Source organism: Glycine max, chromosome 13 (assembly GCF_000004515.6).
Source record: "Glycine max cultivar Williams 82 chromosome 13, Glycine_max_v4.0, whole genome shotgun sequence".
NCBI lineage: Eukaryota > Viridiplantae > Streptophyta > Magnoliopsida > Fabales > Fabaceae > Glycine > Glycine max.
In genome coordinates, this window is record NC_038249.2 from 38928986 (window position 1) to 38948129 (window position 19144).

Genomic DNA, 19144 nt, shown 5'->3' on the forward strand with positions numbered 1-19144 from the left:
AAAATGTTGTGTAGGATTAGATTTGTCCGAGCTTGACTCCGAACCAAAAAATAACACATTTCAATTTTATAAGAACAAAAAATATAAATTTCTACATGAATAAATTTCAAACTTTTCGATATTTACATAAACAAAAATATATTTTAACCATTTTTTTATGCACATAAATAAGAATATCATAAGAAATTTTACATGATTCAATCCTTTTTAGGAGACATTTTTCAATCTAATACTTTAACTTAAATAACACCTTACACTATAAAAATTCACAAAGATTTGTTATTACTTTGAGCGAAAATAAATTGATACCAGTAACATGTTAAAAAAATAATACCTTACACTATGTCAAATGCAACTTCTAAGATATTGATATTCCCAAATCTGGAACTGAGTTTCATTCCATCAAATAAACATAATTTTTTAATTAAGTTCCTTGTAGATTAATTGGTTTATCACATTATATAGAAGACAGATCATGTCTCGCTTGTGCTGCCTTGAGGCATCAATTATCTGTCGCTGCAGACCGTAGAAAAAGAGAATCCATAAAAAGAAAAATTATAATAAAAATTAAAGTTACTTGTGTTATACTTCATTCGCAGATTATTATTATTTTTCAAATACAAATCAGTACTCAAAACATAGTTAAAGAACTTAAAGGAATTTTTATTTATTAAAATACATAAAATTATATTTTTCATAATTTTTTTTATTTTTTCATAATTTTTATAATATTTTTTATATTTTTTAATCAGTATCTTTACAATTAAAGAATACTGATTAGCGAAATCGTATTTCCCCCCCTCCTTTTTCACTATATCGAGCACAGTCCTTGATGTCATTACTGTCAGTGTAGTGTAGCAACTAGCAAACAACAAAAGATCCTCAAAGAGAGAAGATACAGGGAAATTGGGCATGCTTGACATGATTTTCATTTTTGCCTCCCCAAGGCATCACTTTATTTGAATGAATGAAAAATGTACGAAAGTGAAAAGAGATAAACTATTTAAAATTAAAATAGGGGGTGAAAATATAAAATTCACATCAATTTTTAAAATTTTTATCTCAAACTCACCTAAAAAAACTAAATACTACCTGAAGAAATGTGTTCCAAAATCGATATGCTGAAAAATGAAAAATGGAAAAGTGGAAAAAGCTGGAGAGACAAAGCGCCACAGCAATAGACATCAGAGAATCGATTCACCTGTCGTTCTTGACCTCCTGCCCTATAAACGACATGCGCTTTACTCCGTAAGCCCAAAACAAAAAAACAACCATGATGCTCCCCCACTCTCCAAGCGCGTGGGACCACGCTAACGTGACGCAACCAAGAAGAAAGTGTACTCCACGCGCGCGTGAAAATAAATTACCGACAATGTTTTTGCAGTATCTCTTCATTTTCATGTTCTCCAAAGCGAGAGATAGCGTGCTAAAAAAAAAAGCGAGAGATACCCAGATTCCAGAAAAGAACCAAAACGCGCAGAACAATGGAATAGTACGAAAAAGTTTTCAATTTGGGAGAGAAAACAAAACAAAACCAGATTGGTGTTTTGTTTCCGAGGTTGTTTTGTTGCCATGTCCATGGTAAAAGTGGAAGAAGAAGAGGAGCAGCAAGCCACTACACCAATTCACACATCATCACCTTCCTCTTATGTGTTACTGCTTCAAATCATGAGCAAAAGGAGAACTTGGGTGTGCATTTTTGTGCTTGTTTATGGCTTGCTCTTCACATCTTCGTGGAATTTCCTCAAGTCCATGATTTCGTGGTACAAGTTGCAAGCTGATCAGTCATCAACAACTTCATGGTGGCCAGCACTTTATGCCTCGGTGCTTCTTGGTGCGGTTTTTGGGGTGCTTTGGATGGTTGCAGCTCTCGCTGTTGTGGTGCCTGCGGTTCTGGTCACGTGGATCGCCATAGTGGTGTTGTTGGCTTTCTTTGGTAAGCCTAAGAGAACTTTGGTTGCGGAGGGGAGAATGATTACAAAAGAGATTTTTGGTTTTGTGATGAAGGTTTTGCTGAAAGAAGGGAATGTTGTGGCTGCTGTTTGTGCTGTTTTGGGGTACTTTGTTCTTGGGAGGACGAATGGGAAAGGTGTTGACTGAATTGGGTGTGTGAGTTTGGTGCAGTGATTAGTTTGTAGGATTTTGGTATGTGGGGATTTGCAGAATGTGGTTGTTGTGATTTGGTCAAGTGTCTTGATCTATTTTTTAGCATTTAGTGAGATTTAGATTAGGTAGGTGAAATTCCCGCTGATCCGTATTAACAATATTCAATCGTACGTTAGTGTAATCTATTCATGGTTAATTAATTTTACAAGCTATTTTGTCTTTTGCTTTATCTCAAATTAAACAATGTTTTTTCCAGGTATGTGTTCTGGAGGTTGGTCTTGTTTCTAGTGAATTTAGCAAATTTTTGCTAGAAGCTTGCAAGTTTAAAGCTTTGAAGCATAAAAAAAGAAAAAGAAATTAGTGAGCTTTTCAATATGGTAATATATCAATCTTCAAAAGTCAAATCAATAAACTGAAGTTTGTAGGCAATAAAGCATAAAGAATTCAGAAATACAGTAGTTCCTATTGAAGTTGAACTAGAGGAGTTATAGTTGTAATATCCTTTTTAGGAAAGCAAAATCAATAATCGAACTACTTCCAAATCACTAAATCATAGATTCATAGCATACAAGTATGCATCTCTGACCGCTCAGTTGCATGATTTCACCAACAATGCGATCAAATTAGTCATTGTCAAACAGTTACCGTTGCATTTCTTTTTTTACTATGTTATTATTGATTTTTTGATAACTAATATTTGTCATTTAGTAGGATTATGTTCTTTTAATTATATTTTATTTTTATTTTTAATGAAATTCTTTTATTTTAATTATATTTTTCTCATCAACAAAATGCCATATTTTGTTTAAGAATACCAAGTTGATTATCATTTAGATTAACAACTTATTCGGCTATCATTAGTTTAAGGATGAATAAAAAAAACTATTGTTTCCAGGGATAAAATAATAAGAAGAAAAATAAAAATCAATCAATTAATAAAATTATATAATTAATCTAGAAAAATTAATCTTTTGTTCTAATAATTTTTTATAAAAAATTATTTTTATTATTATGATTTCACCTTTTTATGTTATAAAACATTATTTATAATTTATTTATTAAAACTTGAAAGAAAAAAAAAAAAAACTAGCATTCCCTTTCCCCTTTTCTCGGCACTAAATATGGGGAAATTGAGGCGAGACCGATTAACTATCATTTCCTCTTTTCACACTTTTTTTTTTCAACCCATCCAAATCCAAATAATACCAAATTTCATCCCTATTCCTGTCTTAATTTCTTCTCCCCCTAATTCTCAAGTTCCTAAGTTGCTTGCAGGGTTCAGCTCGCTGGACATTTAGGTCAATGTTTGTTTTGAAAGACATCCAACACTTAATTATTTTCTCACACTTTATAAAAATAAATAAATATTTTCTCTCAATTAGATACCAACCTTTAGGAAAAATGGAATCCCCTAATTTTCTTTGTAAAGGGAGGAGCTTGTTTATTCCTCCGGGACATAAAATCTTGTTTGAACCTTGAAACTAGGAGTTCGTGAGAAAATTACAAAATAAAATAAAAAGCATTTATATAATAACATGGAATTTGAATTTTGACATTTTCTTGTGCATTTTCCAACCGACCAGATTGCATATTTTCTTCTGATCAATTTGATTATTCTGTAAGCAAGACAGACCCGCAACTACAATTGAAATGAAATCATACACAACCAAAATCCGTATCTAGAAGGAATAAATATCTGTGCAGATTATTTATTCAGCAAAAAGTCAACCAGATAAAAGTATGCACATTTGTACAAGTTCTAGTTGTTGTATTCTTTGTTAAACTGGAGGTACCTTACAACTTACAAGGACAGTGGCACGAGCACGACATCATAGCATAGTGGAGCATATATATGCTGCAGCTGCTGCCCCGTGTCCATTGATAGTAACTTGGTTGGTGTTTGTGAAATGTGAAGAGAAATATTGTTTTTATGAATAAAAAAAGAGAGAGCAATATTTTTATTATATCCTAACAGTGTAAATACTTTATTAATAATTATTTTCATATTTTTCTCAATCCCTTTTTACTTATCGTATTATTTATCACATTGTTTATTATTTTTCTTTCTAGGTCTAAAATTTTGGATTTGAGCCAAAGATCATAGATCTCAAAGAACTTTCATAAATAAAAAAACTCATTGTATAATTAATTTAGAAAATATATAATGGAAAAATAGTTTAAAACCAAAACCAATCAAATTTTAATTAAAAAAACTGAAAACAAATTTTTTAAATAATTAAGAGATTAAAAACATATTTTCACTACTAGATATAATTGAACTAACAATTTTTTAACGAACTACAGTAATGTACTACTCTTTAACAGTAGGTGCAACAGTAGGTGCAGACTTAAACCTCTAGATTAGTTGCCTGTGGTTGTTACGTTAATCTGCTACAGTCCTTTCTTTTTTCTTTTTTAAGGAATAGCTTTATGTGAATATGAAAACACACACACACATGCATCTTTCTTCAAAGGTAAAATATCAACTTCCACCTCATTTTGAGATAAATTTGAGTAATAGAAAGGAAAAATATAAGAAGAAAAAAGAAAAGAAAAAACAGACATGACAAGTAATAGTAAGTAAGAAGAAAAAAGAAAAAATGTTACTGTTAGATAAAAATGAGATGAACAAAAAACGTGAATATATATATATATATATATATATATATATATATATATATATATATATATATATATATATATACAATAATAACTCTTCCTTAAATTACCCTTTCATACCTCCTTTTTTACTTATAAAAAAGAAGAAGGATTAAGAAACTTAAATTGAATATCTATTTTTTTTTTCCTTTTTACTGTAAAAGTGGATGTGAGGGATAGTATGCGGAGAAATAACTCATAAGCAGTGAAAAAACATCTGTTTTTTTGTAAATTTTTAAACAATATCTTATTCTTAGAACTAAGTTTCTTTGTTGGTTCAAAACTTATTTTAGAAGTAATAATATTAATTTTAGATCATTAAAAGATATAACTCATTATATAATTAAAACGTATACTTAAATTTATAAATTTTGCATTTTAAAAGATATTACTCATTAGTGGCAATGAAAAAAGCACACAATTGTTTAATTTATTTTTTTGGTTATACGTTTCATATTATTTCTCTGAACATGACATGAGAAGTTGAGAGATTGACCCAATGGTCAAAGTAATGCCTAATAAATCAGACCAAATCACCAGAGTGATGATGCAAACGTAGCGGGTAGGTATGTGGCTTGAGGTTGAAAGCAAGACATTTCATTTGGGTTACCGTTCTAGCTTTGCACTCTTAACTGATAAGAAATAACACAATGTGGTCAAGACAGATAGCCATATCCTTTGAAGATGACCATTGACGTTTTCTTTTGTTTCATACTGTAATAGACTATTGACTATTTTTTTAACCACCTTTGGTAGCAGACTTGATTAACTTTTTTTTCCCTTTTCTAAAGATCTACTATATGAAAATGAAACTTATGTCCTCCTCTACAAAATTGAACCTGTGTTATTTACTCAATTATATTCATGATTATTAATTATTGATTATTTTGTTTTGAAGGTTATTAGTATGATTTTTAAAATAATTATTATAAATTAATAAATTTATTATATATAATAATTTATGATAACATGATTATATAAAATTATTTTATATTATTAGTATATATTTATTCTTCTCTTGCTAAATATGATAAACATTTATGTTGATGACATTTTTTTAGAATGTTAAAATACATAGAGAGAGAATCACTCTGTTTATAAAAATCTTTGATTTTCTATTAGAATATTCCTTGAGTTTATCTTCTATATATAGTATAAATTAAATCTTTAATATATTTGATTTTATGTTTGATAATTTTTTTTAAAAAAATTATAATTAAATAAAATTTAAATTTAAAATATTTTAATCTTAATATTTTATTTTTAATCTGATAATTGAGATTAATCATTCTCACATAAAATGATCATTCTCTTATGATATGTCATTTATATGTAGTGACAATTACATAAAATAATCATTTTCGTATGACTTGTGTAGTGACAATGATAATAATAACATAAATAATCAAGATGATGATATATTTAAATATTTTAGGATGACATAAATTAAATCTTTAAAATTAATCATTCTTGTATCACATTATATATATATATATATATATATATATATATATATATATATATATATATATATAGCAGGGACTTTCAACTAATGCTAAAAAGCTTACTCAAAAAAACCTCAGCATAAGTGGTAATTGGAAATTATAATCGTTCATAATAAGTGCATGAACCATATCATGGTTGATTCTATATGAATATGATTAATTTTCAAGTTTATATAAAAAAAATGAATCATGCTTCTTTTGGGTCAATGCAAAATGATTTCTAACTCCGTCTTTTTGACTGAAAAGACATTAACCAATTCCATGTAACATCAATATTGGCTTCTGATAATCTGATTAGTTTATGATGGATAAGTGGTGCCCCGCATTCAACCTCAAACTGAAAATCATCCCAAGATATATAATAAATTGTACCTAAACAAGTGACATAAATTGAGAACGATCCTTGGCTTCCCATATATACATGGCGCCTTTACAATAATATTCCTTGTCTATTGAAAAGCTTCGTGTGACTTCTCATTTTAGTTTCGTTTGTCCGTTTTTCTTTTCTTCTTTATTTCTATGGAAAAAAAAGATTAAGAACTTTTTAGCTTTTCTAGTTATTACAACCTAATCATGATAGTAAAAGGATTAAACCGAAGATTGATGTTAATTACATTATACTGAGATTTAGTTGTTTATTATGTTACTTTGCTAACTTATATTGGTAATTATCACACCTTTATTAGTTTGGTACATGCTAACTCGAAGAAATTCATCCAAATCAATAAAGATAGTGATGCTGGACCATGTTTAGAACGACTGGGTTGGTCATACGTGAAGGCAGAGCTTTGTTCCTTGCAATTTACAAAAGTTTCATACACGATTAGTAGGACAGTTTGGTAATTTATAAGCCATTTGAGAAGCTTATTTAACAAAAATATTAAAACTACCATTAGCTTGATTATAAAGTTTTTTTTAAAAAAAAACTATTTGATCAAAAGTTTTGATTTAATAAATTATTAATTAAGTAATATATGACTTATAAGTTAGGATTTATATTTTTTATTCATTTTATCCTATTAATTTTTAAAAATAACTTTGTACCTTCCGATAATTATGATATCTATTTTAAATAAATTACATGTACACATTTTGTTTTTTTTTTTATCAAATTTACTTTACTTAATAATGAATTTATTAAAATTTTAATCATTAAATATACATGCAAACATATAAATGTTTTTTACATCAGTATTTTATGTACTATATAGCTAATTAATCAAATAATTTTAATCAATGTTTTGAATTTAATCACTAATTTTCAATTTATACCTCCAGACTTTTTAACTCATTTTTTTTATAAAAAAAATTAGGTAGTTTTTCTATTGTTAAGAAAGTTTTCAACTTTTTTTAAAAAAAACTGAAAGAAAGTTGTCAACTAGTTTCACTAGATAAAGACTAGTCGTGCTTAAAAAATTGCAACTAATTTCATAAAAAAAAATCACAAATAATCTTTCACATCAACTAAATTTTTATGAGAAAATTTTTTATGTACTTGAGAATGTAAAAAGGTTTAGATAATTATTAAATCATAACTTATTAAATATAATAAATTTGTTAACTTTTAAAATAATTATGTTAAAGTAATTTAAATATGATTTATGATGAAATGATGGTGTAAAGTTATTTTATATGATGAGTGCATAGATGTTAATTTTTTATTTTTTTTATGATTCTCTTATTTATTTACAGTTCATAATCATAATGTGCGAGGCTTTGTGATAAAACGTAATGGGCGAAAAAAAATCATTTCCCTTGTTAGATTATAATATCGAATTGATTAAACCTGCATTTCTATGTTGACATTTTAAGAATTGATTGTTTTCACTTTATTTTGGTTTAAATACATTTTTATGCAATTTAATAATGTTTTTTCATTTTTATTCTTAAAAAAATTGTTTTAATCCTTACAAAAGTATTCTAAAAAGGAAAAATAAAACAATTACATTTTGCAATGAGTAAAATAAAAAATTATAAGAATTAAACAAAAAAAAAATTATAGAAATGAAAATGAAAAAATGTTAAATTATAGGAATGAAAAATATATTTAAACCTTTTATTTTTCATTATTTTCACTAAATTAATTAAAGGTATATAAAGTTACATTAAAATACAAAATTTGTAAATTAAAATATCTGGTACTTATAATTTTAGAAATTAAAATGAAGATTTATTTTCATAAATTTATAGATTGCCGGGCACCAGCGTTGTTTCTGTAGAAACAGATGTATATGCATTTGAATGAAAGATGCATTTTTTGGATTAGGTACACAATTATAATTTCTAGCACAGAAACTAAACAAATATTTAAATAATTAAGTGGTTCAAAAACATTTCAGCCGTAGCATATACCCCAAAACTTTCAAGCAATTATTCATATCTCTGAGAGCTTTTCGTGTACACTTTTCTTCATACTTGTCTTTTCCTTTTAAGAAATTAAGCTATACACTGTTCAAATTGAACCCTTGTTAATCATTCCAAAAAGGAAAAATTGGAGCAAATTCGTGCTATCTATCATATGTAACTATCAAAAGAAAAGTATGATTTTGATATGCTGACCTCATCAGCATCCGAATATTAAAAACTCAACTAGGATTGATGTCAAAATAGAATTTTTTTTTTACAAATAATTTTAAACCTTAAAAATATTTTTAATCATTTTTCATCTTTATATATATAAGTCCCAAAAAAAAATCACAGTATTATTATTAAATGCAAGGATGGAAATAAATATTTTTTTTTATAGAAACTATCACATTTTCAGTAAAAAAAATTATTTAAAAGTAAATTTTATCATGTAATATTTATAATTTTATTTTGAAATATTTTGTGAATAGAACTGCATCTTAACATGTACGTGTATATTGCTTCTATACACATAAAATGGGAGTATTGAGAATATCTTCTTGTTCAACCACTTTTCTTTTGAAAAACTTGTGTAAAAATGGTAAATTTAAAAGTAGAGTGTATAAATATACATCAAGGATTGATTTAATTTATTTAGTCGAACAAAATGTGTGCATATTATAAATTCTTTAGTACTGAATTCAATTTCTACAGATTAACAAAAAATAGTGTATAAATATACATATTGAAATATTAATAGACAATAGCATTTTTTAAGTTAGAGTTGTTCAAATATATCAACTTACCCTACTTGGTCCTAGTTCATGTCAATTAAGGCTAAAAAGTCCATAGGAGGCCAACATAAAAAAAGCTTATAAGGTTCTCTTGGTTAGGGCAAACATATGAGCTTTAAATTTGAAAATTTAACTCAAGGCAAGATGAAGATGTTTTGCCTTAGGGTGTGCTAAAGATACTTTTGAGTTAGAGATGTTTTGTACTTTCGTCCAAAGTTAAGGTTAAAGTACTCTAACCGAGGCCATATTAAAACTTTACTTCGAGACTTTGTGAATCAAGGCCAAAAAGTACATTGGGTAAAAAGGCCCACACAAAAAAAGACCATAAGGTCATTTGGATTAAGGTCAACCTATGAGCTTTAAATTTTAAAATTTAACTAGAGGCTTAGATGAATATGTTTTGGCCTAGGGTGTGTTGAAGATACTTTAGTAGAGATTGAGCTAGAATGTGTTTGTCCAGGGTTAAGGTGAAATAACTTTGACCGAGGCCAAGTTGAAATTACTTTACCCAAGGCTAAATTGAAATTAATTTGGCCAAGGCTGAGTTGAAAATGCATTGAATGAGATCGAGCTAAATATACTTTCACTAAGGACAAGCTAAAGACGCCTTTCCTGACACCAAGCCAAAAATGCTCTTGACGAGGTTGAGTCGAAGATGCCTTGGGCAAGAATGGCCTAAAGATGAGCTTATCGATGCTGAGTAAAAGATGTGTTGGTTGAGGGCTACAAAAATATGCAACCAAAGATGCTCTAGTCGAGACCAAGTAAAAAATGTCCTAACTAAGGTTGAGTCAAAGATGCTCTAGGTGATGTTGAGTTGAAGATGTCCCGATTGAGACTAAGTTAAAGATGTGTTGGTTGAGGCCGAGACAAATATGTCTTGGTCAAGGACAATTTGAAGCTATAAAGACAAACTTTTATCTATTTCATCTAATGGGAAAAAATTTAAGCAATATTACTTAAATTAAACAATTCATCCAAGCACTCTGATTGAAGATGCTCTTTAACAAGTTAAAATCATCATATGATGATTTCATTTTACCTTGTCAACAATATTGTTTTTTATTTATCAACTAAGTTATTTTTATTTGGGTAAACATAGATATTTTTTTATTGTATTATAAGTGCAAATTATTTACCAATTTTGTAATGATTAATTCTTAAGAGGGAACTAAATTGCCCATTTTAAATGAAATTTTCTAGTTTCAGTCCAATGTAACATTTTATTTAAAGAATCCAAATCTAGTTTGAGTAGGATTAAAGTAATATTAATATTTAAAAACGTAAATTTGTACCCCAAAAAAAAAACGTAAATACGTATGGTCGCCGAAAAATTTAAATTCAAATTAATAACTAGGATACGTTAAAGAAGCTTAAAGACATCACATTAATGCAGAATTAAGACTCAATAAATACATTGAAGAAATCTTTCAACCCAAAAATATATATTTTTAAAAAAAAACTGTAATATAGACACATGGGAACAAGGAGAAGTAATATTTATTTTAATTTGCTGAGTTCATTCTATCGACTGCATTGATTAACATGGTAGTAGTAAAACGCTTCGGCCATACGTGACATTGAATGATGCTTCTCCTTAATTAGGATGTTACTGATACCGAATAAAGGTTGGGTCAAGAACAGTGGGGACATAACATTGTGTCCGTATAAGGTTCCTTCACTCAGTGCAAACATTTCACCACACACTCACCGTCATTCTCACTCTAGTTTTTTTTTCCAACCCCAATCATCGCTGTTAACTTGGACTATATTTCAAAGAAGATAAACATGTGATTCTCTTTCAGTTCCTTGCCTTCTATGGGGTTGAACTTGGAGCACAACCATAACCATAACAATTTCATCATTTCATGCACAGTAGTAGTAGTTATTATCCTCTGCTCAGCTCACCCTATATAAATCCCCGAATTACGGCAACTTGAAAACCCACCAAAGTTTCCTTACGCATTCTCATTGGGTTCAGTGAGAGTTTTTTCTTTTTTGTTGTAAAACTCATTAAAGTTAATGCCTTTCAAGTCCATTCACACTGTTGTCAGTTTCTCATAGAGAGATCTAGACACTTTAACCATTTGGGGTGTGAAGAACAATCAAACTAACTTGTGGGGGTGTGTGAGGTTCAGCAATCTTCATCAAGAGTCACTGAATTAGTGACCCTTTGATCAAAGGGCCAAAAGGGTTACCCGGGAACCTCCCCAATCGGTTGAATTTCGGACCCCAAATAATGGTGTTTGGAAATAGCCTCTTTTATCCCATTCTGGGTTTTGCATCGTTTGTGGTTTTCATTTACATGTCTTTTGGGGGCATAAGGTTCAGTTTTTTGGAGGAAGGCCCAGAATTGAGCTTTGTGGAGAGAAATGGAACACAGTTTGTGTTGGATGAAAAAGCGTTTTATGTCAATGGGTGGAACTCTTACTGGTTAATGGTCCAATCCGTGGATGTTTATTCGAGATCCAAGGTTCGGGAAATGATGAAAACTGGTGCTAAGATGGGTCTCACCGTGTGTAGAACTTGGGCTTTCAATGATGGAGATTACAATGCCCTTCAAACTTCCCCTGGTCGTTTTGATGAACAAGCTTTCCAGGTAATTTTTTTGTATGTTCCTCGTGGTTTTCTAGTTTTGTAACATGTTGCTACGAGAATTTTGGTTATTGTGTTTTGTTGTGTCTCTTTTTTTTTTTTTTTTGAGTTTCATGTGGGATACCGACACAATTTTGTTTAGTTTTGGCGTGCGTGTGTCGAATGATGTTGTAGGAAATTGCTTTTTGGTTTTTGTGATTGTGTATATCTTGGTGTTTGCATAACTGGGGATCAGCGTGTGGTTGTAATTGTATCATTCTGCGGTGGAGGCTACAAAATTAGGCTTCATTTGTGGAAGGAATAGTCTTGGGTTGTGATAGTTGTAAAATATGACGCGAATCATGATATAGTTGTGTCTTTAGAGCTGAATGTTAATAGTTTTAACTTTCAAGTTAATGGATCCTGGGAAGCGATAGAATAAAAAAGTAAAAAGTAGTGCGCAGTATCCCTTTTGGTTAGTATCTAATAAGCAGAATCAAATGAAATATTATTCTTTTTTTATATTTATGCTCCTAAAACCAGTGTTCATTGGCTAGATATTTCTATATGAACAGTGAAATTGTCCCAAAAATGGTGTCGGTGGTGTTTCTGATTTTTGACAAAAAATCATTTAATGAGACATGACAAAATTTAAAGGTATCTGAAAGAAGCTTTTGGAGATGTATGGCTTACTTAATCAGCCCTTTCTTTATGCCTTGATTAAATGAAAAAAGCCTTATGTTGTATTACAACTGGTAATTCTTTTTGCTCATGCGGTAACTGGTAAGCAAGTTGTTTATTGTTCAGTATTATTATTTATGAATGAACATCATGCTGAGGATTGATGGGTGATTGGTGACAGGCCTTGGATTATGTAATAGCAGAAGCAAGGCAACATGGAATTAGGCTCCTTCTAAGCTTAGTGAATAATTTGCAAGCATATGGTGGGAAGAGTCAGTATGTCAAATGGGCATGGCAAGAAGGGGTAGGGTTAAGTTCGTCCAACGATTCTTTCTTCTTTGATCCATCTATCCGTACCTATTTCAAGAATTACATCAAGGTATGAAGACACACATGTCTATTTATCTATCTTTCTTTTCTTTATTTTTTTCCCCTGCATCCTGCCTTTCTGGTACAAACAAAGGCCTTTAATTGTCATCTGGCAACCTTTGCCACTCTTATTAAATTAAACTTTTTTTTTCTAAATCAATAGTTTGATTTTAACAAAGAAAAAAAACAGTATTTTAAATAAAAACTATTAGAATAGCAGTTGCAATTGCAATAGACATATACACTCCCCTAGACAAGTAGTTATTGTTAGAAATATATAAATTAAGAAAACTATTCATGTGCTTTCACCTAATAGTTTAAGTTTTTGGAATAGGCGATTCATGACATGGTATCAAAGAAAGGGAGGGAAAGATAAATATGGAGCTTGTAAGAGGGGACGTTAGAAATATAACATAAAGTAATAATTGGTTCTTGACAATTTTGTTATGCCATTGTACTAATTAAATGTCTGATTTTTCCACCCAAGTTTCTCCTGACCTCCACAGTTTTGAAAAAACTGCATAATCGCAATCATTCCTTTAATTTTAGTATTAAAAGGAGGGGAAAACTTGCATGAATGGTGATATTAGTAACAATCACAGGGTGCAGTTCTTTTTCAAACTGCAGATGATCCATCCAAGACTTTTATTTTTAATTCAACAAATAAATAAATGAAATTATTTCTGAGGCTTCATCTGTAACCCATGATTCATGACTTTATATGAAGCATGTATTCCCTGCTTCCCTGGATCAAAATTACCCCTTCCTTTACCTTCTAAATTGTATGACCAACATTTATTTTTTTGTACTGATCATTTCGATTATAGTTGCATGATTGCGACCCTTGAATCTTTTCTTAAGATTAATTTATACTTTGAATTTTTCTGCAGACTGTCTTGACAAGGAAAAATACTATCACTGGAATTGAATATAGAAATGACCCTACCATTTTTGGTTGGGAATTGATTAATGAACCTCGTTGCATGTCTGATCCTTCAGGTGACACTCTACAAGTAAGTCCTTTACCTGTGCTTTAACCCCTTGAAATATTTATGGAAGAAGTATGCTAGCAATATCAATAACTTTCAAAAACTACAATAATGGCTGAGTTTGATACGAAGGCTTCGATATCCTTAGTTTCTTACCTTGCCTTTACAAGTGGCTGATTCCACAACTTGAACCTGTGACTTCCTAGTGGCATGGCAGCAATTCTAATAGTTGCGTCAAGGCTTCCTTTCAAATTCATAGAAAAAGGAAGGAGGCAGTGTTCATTCTGTTTTATTTACATATGTATACGCCTTACATAATTGTGATAAAATTGCAGGGATGGATAGACGAAATGTCAACTTTTGTCAAAATGATTGACAAGAACCATCTGTTGACTGTGGGTCTCGAAGGTTTTTATGGTCCAAATGATCCAAAAAGTTCAACTGTCAACCCTGAGCTTTGGGCATCCAGACTTGGGTCTGATTTTATTCGGAACTCCAAAATATCAAATATTGATTTCGCCTCTGTTCACATCTATCCTGACCATTGGTAAGAATTCCATGAATGCTATGTTCTTTAGTTTTGGGTTTTGCTTAGTGATACTCAAAAAATGGACTAAAGAGAAATGCTGCAGAGCACAACCTTCTGAAGGAAGGTTTCAAGGTTATCTCATAAGATTGTCATGTTTAAGTGATCAACTATTATTTATGCATATGCCTTTTAGAATCTGTTTTCCAAATTGTATCTAATTCTAGGACTACACACCCAGATTTATGTAGCTAATTTTTTGTACTTTGCCATGTATTTATTTATTAACTTTTTCATAGGTTTCATGAGCAAGTATTCGAAGATCAACTGAAATTTGTCTCCAAGTGGATGCTTTCGCACATTGAAGATGGTGACAAAGTATTGAAGAAGCCTGTCTTGTTCTCTGAATTTGGACTATCAGAAACGAATCAGAACTTTTCCATGTCCGACCGGGAAAAAATGCATAGAGCTGTTCTGGACATAATTTATAAATCTGCTAAGAGAAATAGATCTGGAGCTGGTGCTCTGGTTTGGCAATTCCTAGTTGGGGGAATGAAGGAATTTTCTGATGAATATGGGATGGTTCCCTGGGAAAGTTCGTCAACTCCCCATATATTTATTGAACAGTCTTGCAGATTGGCCAATGCAAAGGGATGGACTCAACTGGATGTAGGTTTCAAAGAACATTGTTAACAAAAACAGTGCAAAACAAAGAATACATAATGGAATAGAAATCGCTGTATGGTTATTTCTTGGGGGTCACATGGCAGGGTTTTGTACAATATCCTTCTGGTTTCAACTTTTTCATCACCAAATTATTGGAGTGGAGTGATTAGTTGAGTACATGTGATAGCTTGAATTACATTTTACAGATTCTTATAAACAAAGTTCAATTCAAATTGTGTCATACTGATAAACAAAATCTACAAGGAAGACCCATGTAGTTATGAATGTAATTAAGTCAAATTATTATAAAAAAAAATCCAATTTGTTCCGTGAATTTTAGGCAGAGAACTATGAAACAATTGCAAATATAATGTCATCTGCCCTTTCATTCATGTATTTCTCTTTACTGCATAGTACCAATTGTTGAACAAACCCTAAATCTTGAAACTTACGCAAAGTAAAAGGAAAACCACAATTTATGCAACATCTAATTACAAGAAGCGCTTAGCCAATCTGGAAGAAGTTCTAGCCCCAGAGCTCTTCTCAGCTTCACTTGCAACACTCTTCTTTGCTTTGGTGTTTGATTTCTCTGTCACTTCAACCACCGTCTTCTTCACCGGTTCACCGTTCTTAACCAATTTCCGACCACGAGTCATCTTCAACGACGCCACCGTATCATACCCATCGTTCTCCAGAGCAACCCTGTCGAAATCATCGCCAAGCTTCTTCACTAAACGGCTCCTCCGAACCACAACCTCTTGTTCCTCTTCCTTTTCTTCCTCTTGGATCAGATCCATGTACCTTCGACGCTTTGTCATGACCGGAGCCGGTGGAGTCAGAGGGGAGGCAGCTCTTTTGGATCTGCGAAGATCGGAGCGGGCCGGTGGGCTTGGGCTTCGGGCCTGGATCTTCTCGCGCTGGGAGCGGAGCCTTTCGACGTTGCCTTCGATTTTGCCCTGGAGGCGGAGGCGCTTGAAACTGAGGCCGCCCATGGACCAGTGGGCCTCTTCGGCCCATGACATGAGTGGGTCGTTGACGGGAACGGGTGGGTCGACGCGGTGGTCGTTGAACTTGACGTCGGTGTAGATGCGAGGGCGGGGAAGGCTGGTGCCGTAGAATTTCCCGGGGCCCAGGGCGACTACCATTGTTTGAGAAGGGTTAGGGTTAGGGTTAGGGTTAGGGTTAGGGTTGGGAATGGTGGCGATTGTGAATTTGCGAAATGGGGATTGGAGAAGGCGAAAAAGTGTTGAGATAAGAGTGTCTGAAGGGTGTGTTTATTAAATAGGGGAGTGAGAAAGAGGAGGTCGTGAAGGCGGGAACACGACCCTTGGCGGGATAGGTTGGCGCTCCAACGGCTAAAAATTTGGTGCCTTTTGCTATGGGCTTGGGCTTCTTCATCCAAAGAGAGAGGGTTTTTTTGGAGCCGTTAAAACATTTTTTTTTATATAATTTTTTTGTAATGTTCCTCCTACTGAGCTAGATTTGTTCTTGTAAATTGTAATTGTCTATCGCTCTATTCATCTCACTTAACTGGAAGATTATTTTTACGGGTTCAAGTTTTAGAATTTAAATCAGGTATAATTTCATGGTATTATATTTTAGATCATCCTAACATGATCCCATATTTTATATTATTCTAGATTTTTTTTTTAAATTTGCATTAATAATATATTTTTCCGATTTTTCTAACGTGTGTGTAATTAATTACTCAATTTTACCTAATTTAAATAAATACTTTCTAATGATTCTTTCAACTTATTTATTATCTTTTTCTTATTTAGATTAATAGATTGACTTTTAATAAAAAAAATATCTCTCATTTATTAAATAGATTCCCTTCCTATAATATTTTTCTCTAAAAAAATTAATCTCTTTTTTCTGAAAAATATATATTTAAATAACGTAATTATATTCATGGACTTTTTATTTCCTATAATATTCTACTTCCAAAAAAATAATATTTTTCCTATTTTTGAAAAATAAATCACAGGAAACGAAAATTATTTTTGGTATTTCGTATAATTTTTACTATTTCAAATTTATTTTTGAAATAGGAACATTTATTTGTTTTTGGAGGGATAATATTATAGAAAATAAAAAAATCATGAATAAATTATGATATTTAAATATTATTTTACTGGTCTATTGGCTATCAAATAATTCATATGATAAAAAACTTATCTTTTAATTAAGTGTTTGTCATGTGTTATGAATCAAACACACTAAGTCTCCAAGGGTTGACGGTTTTTAATTTCTAAATTTTTTTAAAATTTTATTTTTAAGAACTTATCATCCCTTAATTATTTTCTATTAAGATTTAGTTTATGTTATCTATTTGTGTTGTTAAATGATGATGTGATGTTAATTTTATTATATTTTGTGGCTGTTAGTTTTGTTATGGTTGAAAATGACAAAATTTACTTGCATGAAGTTTTTAAAATGTATTTTAAAATTGTGGCTAAAAATTGTTTTTCTCGTCTTTTTTTTGCTGTCACTTATTTCTCTTCTGCCTTTTCCCCTCCAGAGTGATTATAAACGAACTAGTTAAGAGTAAACTAGGTCAAATAAAATTTGTTTGCAAGCTATGATGTTCAATGATAATTTTAATTGTGTAAAAGAAAAAAGAATGAAAAAAATTAAAGAGATATATTTAAATTATAATAAAAAATATGAAATCCACGTTATATTTTGAAAATGAACTCTTCTTGAATAGTTATTAAATGTCATAAATTTGGGATAAATAAACAGAGACGGGGAAAATACTAATAAATACAAGAAATAATATGATAACTATTCATCTGCTTTAATCAAGTAAAGATAAAAAAAGGTAAAATAAAAAAGACATTTCAATAAATAATAATACATAAGATTGATATGAAAGAAAAACACAATTTTCTAATAAGATGATATTCACAATTTCCTTAAAACATCATAATTCATATATGATGGATTGTTGAAGCATCTTCATTCTCATCTAATTGGACACACGCTTGGCCAATCTGGGTGAAGTTCTAACACCGTCTCCTCAGCAGCTTCACTTGTAATCTTCTTCGTTTTGCGATTTGAATTCTCTGCCGCTTCAACCACCGTCTTCTTCACAGCTTCGACACCTTTAACCAATCTGCTACTCCGAGTCTTCAACCACGTCATTTCAGCTCCCTCGTTCTCCAAAGAAGCCACCCTATCAAAATCACCGCCAACCGCCAAGCTTCTTCACTTCCTAACGCCACTTCTCGGAGTTTTAACTTGTTCCTCTTCCTCTTGGATCAGATCCATGTTCCTTCGGCGTTTCGTCACGAACGGAGCCGGTGGTAGCGAAGGGGAGGAAGCTCCTTTGGACCCACGGAGAAGGGAGCGCGGCGGGGGTGGTGGGCTTTGGGCCTGGCCCTTCTCGCGCTGGGAGCAGAGCCTTTCGACGTTGCCTTCGATTTTGCCCTGGAGGCGGAGGCGTTTGAAGCTGAGGTCGCCCATGGACCAGTGGGCCTCTGCGGCCCATGACATGAGTGGGCCGTTGACGGGAGTTGGTGGGTCGACACGGCGGTCGTTGAACTTGACATCGGTGTAGATGCGAGGGCGGGGGAGGCTGGTGCCGTAGAACTTGCCGAGGCCCACAGACACCATTGTCTGAGAAATGGATTGGTTGGTTGGGGATGTGTTTGTTTAATTGGAATCGGAATAGAAAGAGAAGAAGACATTGAAGTAAATAGGATCGAAAAAGAGGTAGCTCCATGGCGGGACAAGTTGGCGCTACAATAGGTGGCTGAAATTTGGGCAAATCCGGTGCCAGTGCCCAAATTTCATGATTCCCAAGGCTTAGATTTGATGTCCACGACCATGACAAGGTTCAAATCCTATACTGCTTAACTATTTTTTTGAGGACAATGCGTTCAACTACTCCAAAACGAACAAATGCATAAATTGAAAAAGTAA

General features: G+C 31.7%; 4 protein-coding genes across 4 annotated transcripts; 2 read left to right on the forward strand and 2 right to left on the reverse strand.

Annotated features, from left to right (window-relative positions):
• The first annotated feature begins 908 nt into the window (after positions 1-908).
• Positions 909-2361, forward strand: LOC100805088 (uncharacterized). The gene has a single exon (XM_006594786.4). It carries the CDS (start codon positions 1573-1575, stop codon positions 2098-2100), a length of 528 nt encoding a protein of 175 aa, XP_006594849.1. The 5' UTR covers positions 909-1572; the 3' UTR covers positions 2101-2361.
• An 8625-nt stretch (positions 2362-10986) lies between these two features.
• Positions 10987-15548, forward strand: LOC100805627 (mannan endo-1,4-beta-mannosidase 2). Its single transcript, XM_006594787.4, has 5 exons — positions 10987-12008; positions 12846-13043; positions 13924-14046; positions 14358-14569; positions 14848-15548. The coding sequence occupies exons 1-5, from the start codon at positions 11649-11651 to the stop codon at positions 15239-15241; spliced, it is 1287 nt and encodes a 428-aa protein (XP_006594850.1). The 5' UTR covers positions 10987-11648; the 3' UTR covers positions 15242-15548.
• Positions 15549-15587: 39 nt separating this feature from the next.
• On the reverse strand, positions 15588-16800 carry LOC100781758 (uncharacterized). The gene has a single exon (XM_003543287.5). The coding sequence runs from the start codon at positions 16357-16359 to the stop codon at positions 15706-15708; it is 654 nt and encodes a 217-aa protein (XP_003543335.1). The 5' UTR covers positions 16360-16800; the 3' UTR covers positions 15588-15705.
• A 1269-nt stretch (positions 16801-18069) lies between these two features.
• On the reverse strand, positions 18070-19144 carry LOC102667457 (uncharacterized). Its single transcript, XM_006595385.3, has one exon. It carries the CDS (start codon positions 18833-18835, stop codon positions 18428-18430), a length of 408 nt encoding a protein of 135 aa, XP_006595448.1. The 5' UTR covers positions 18836-19144; the 3' UTR covers positions 18070-18427.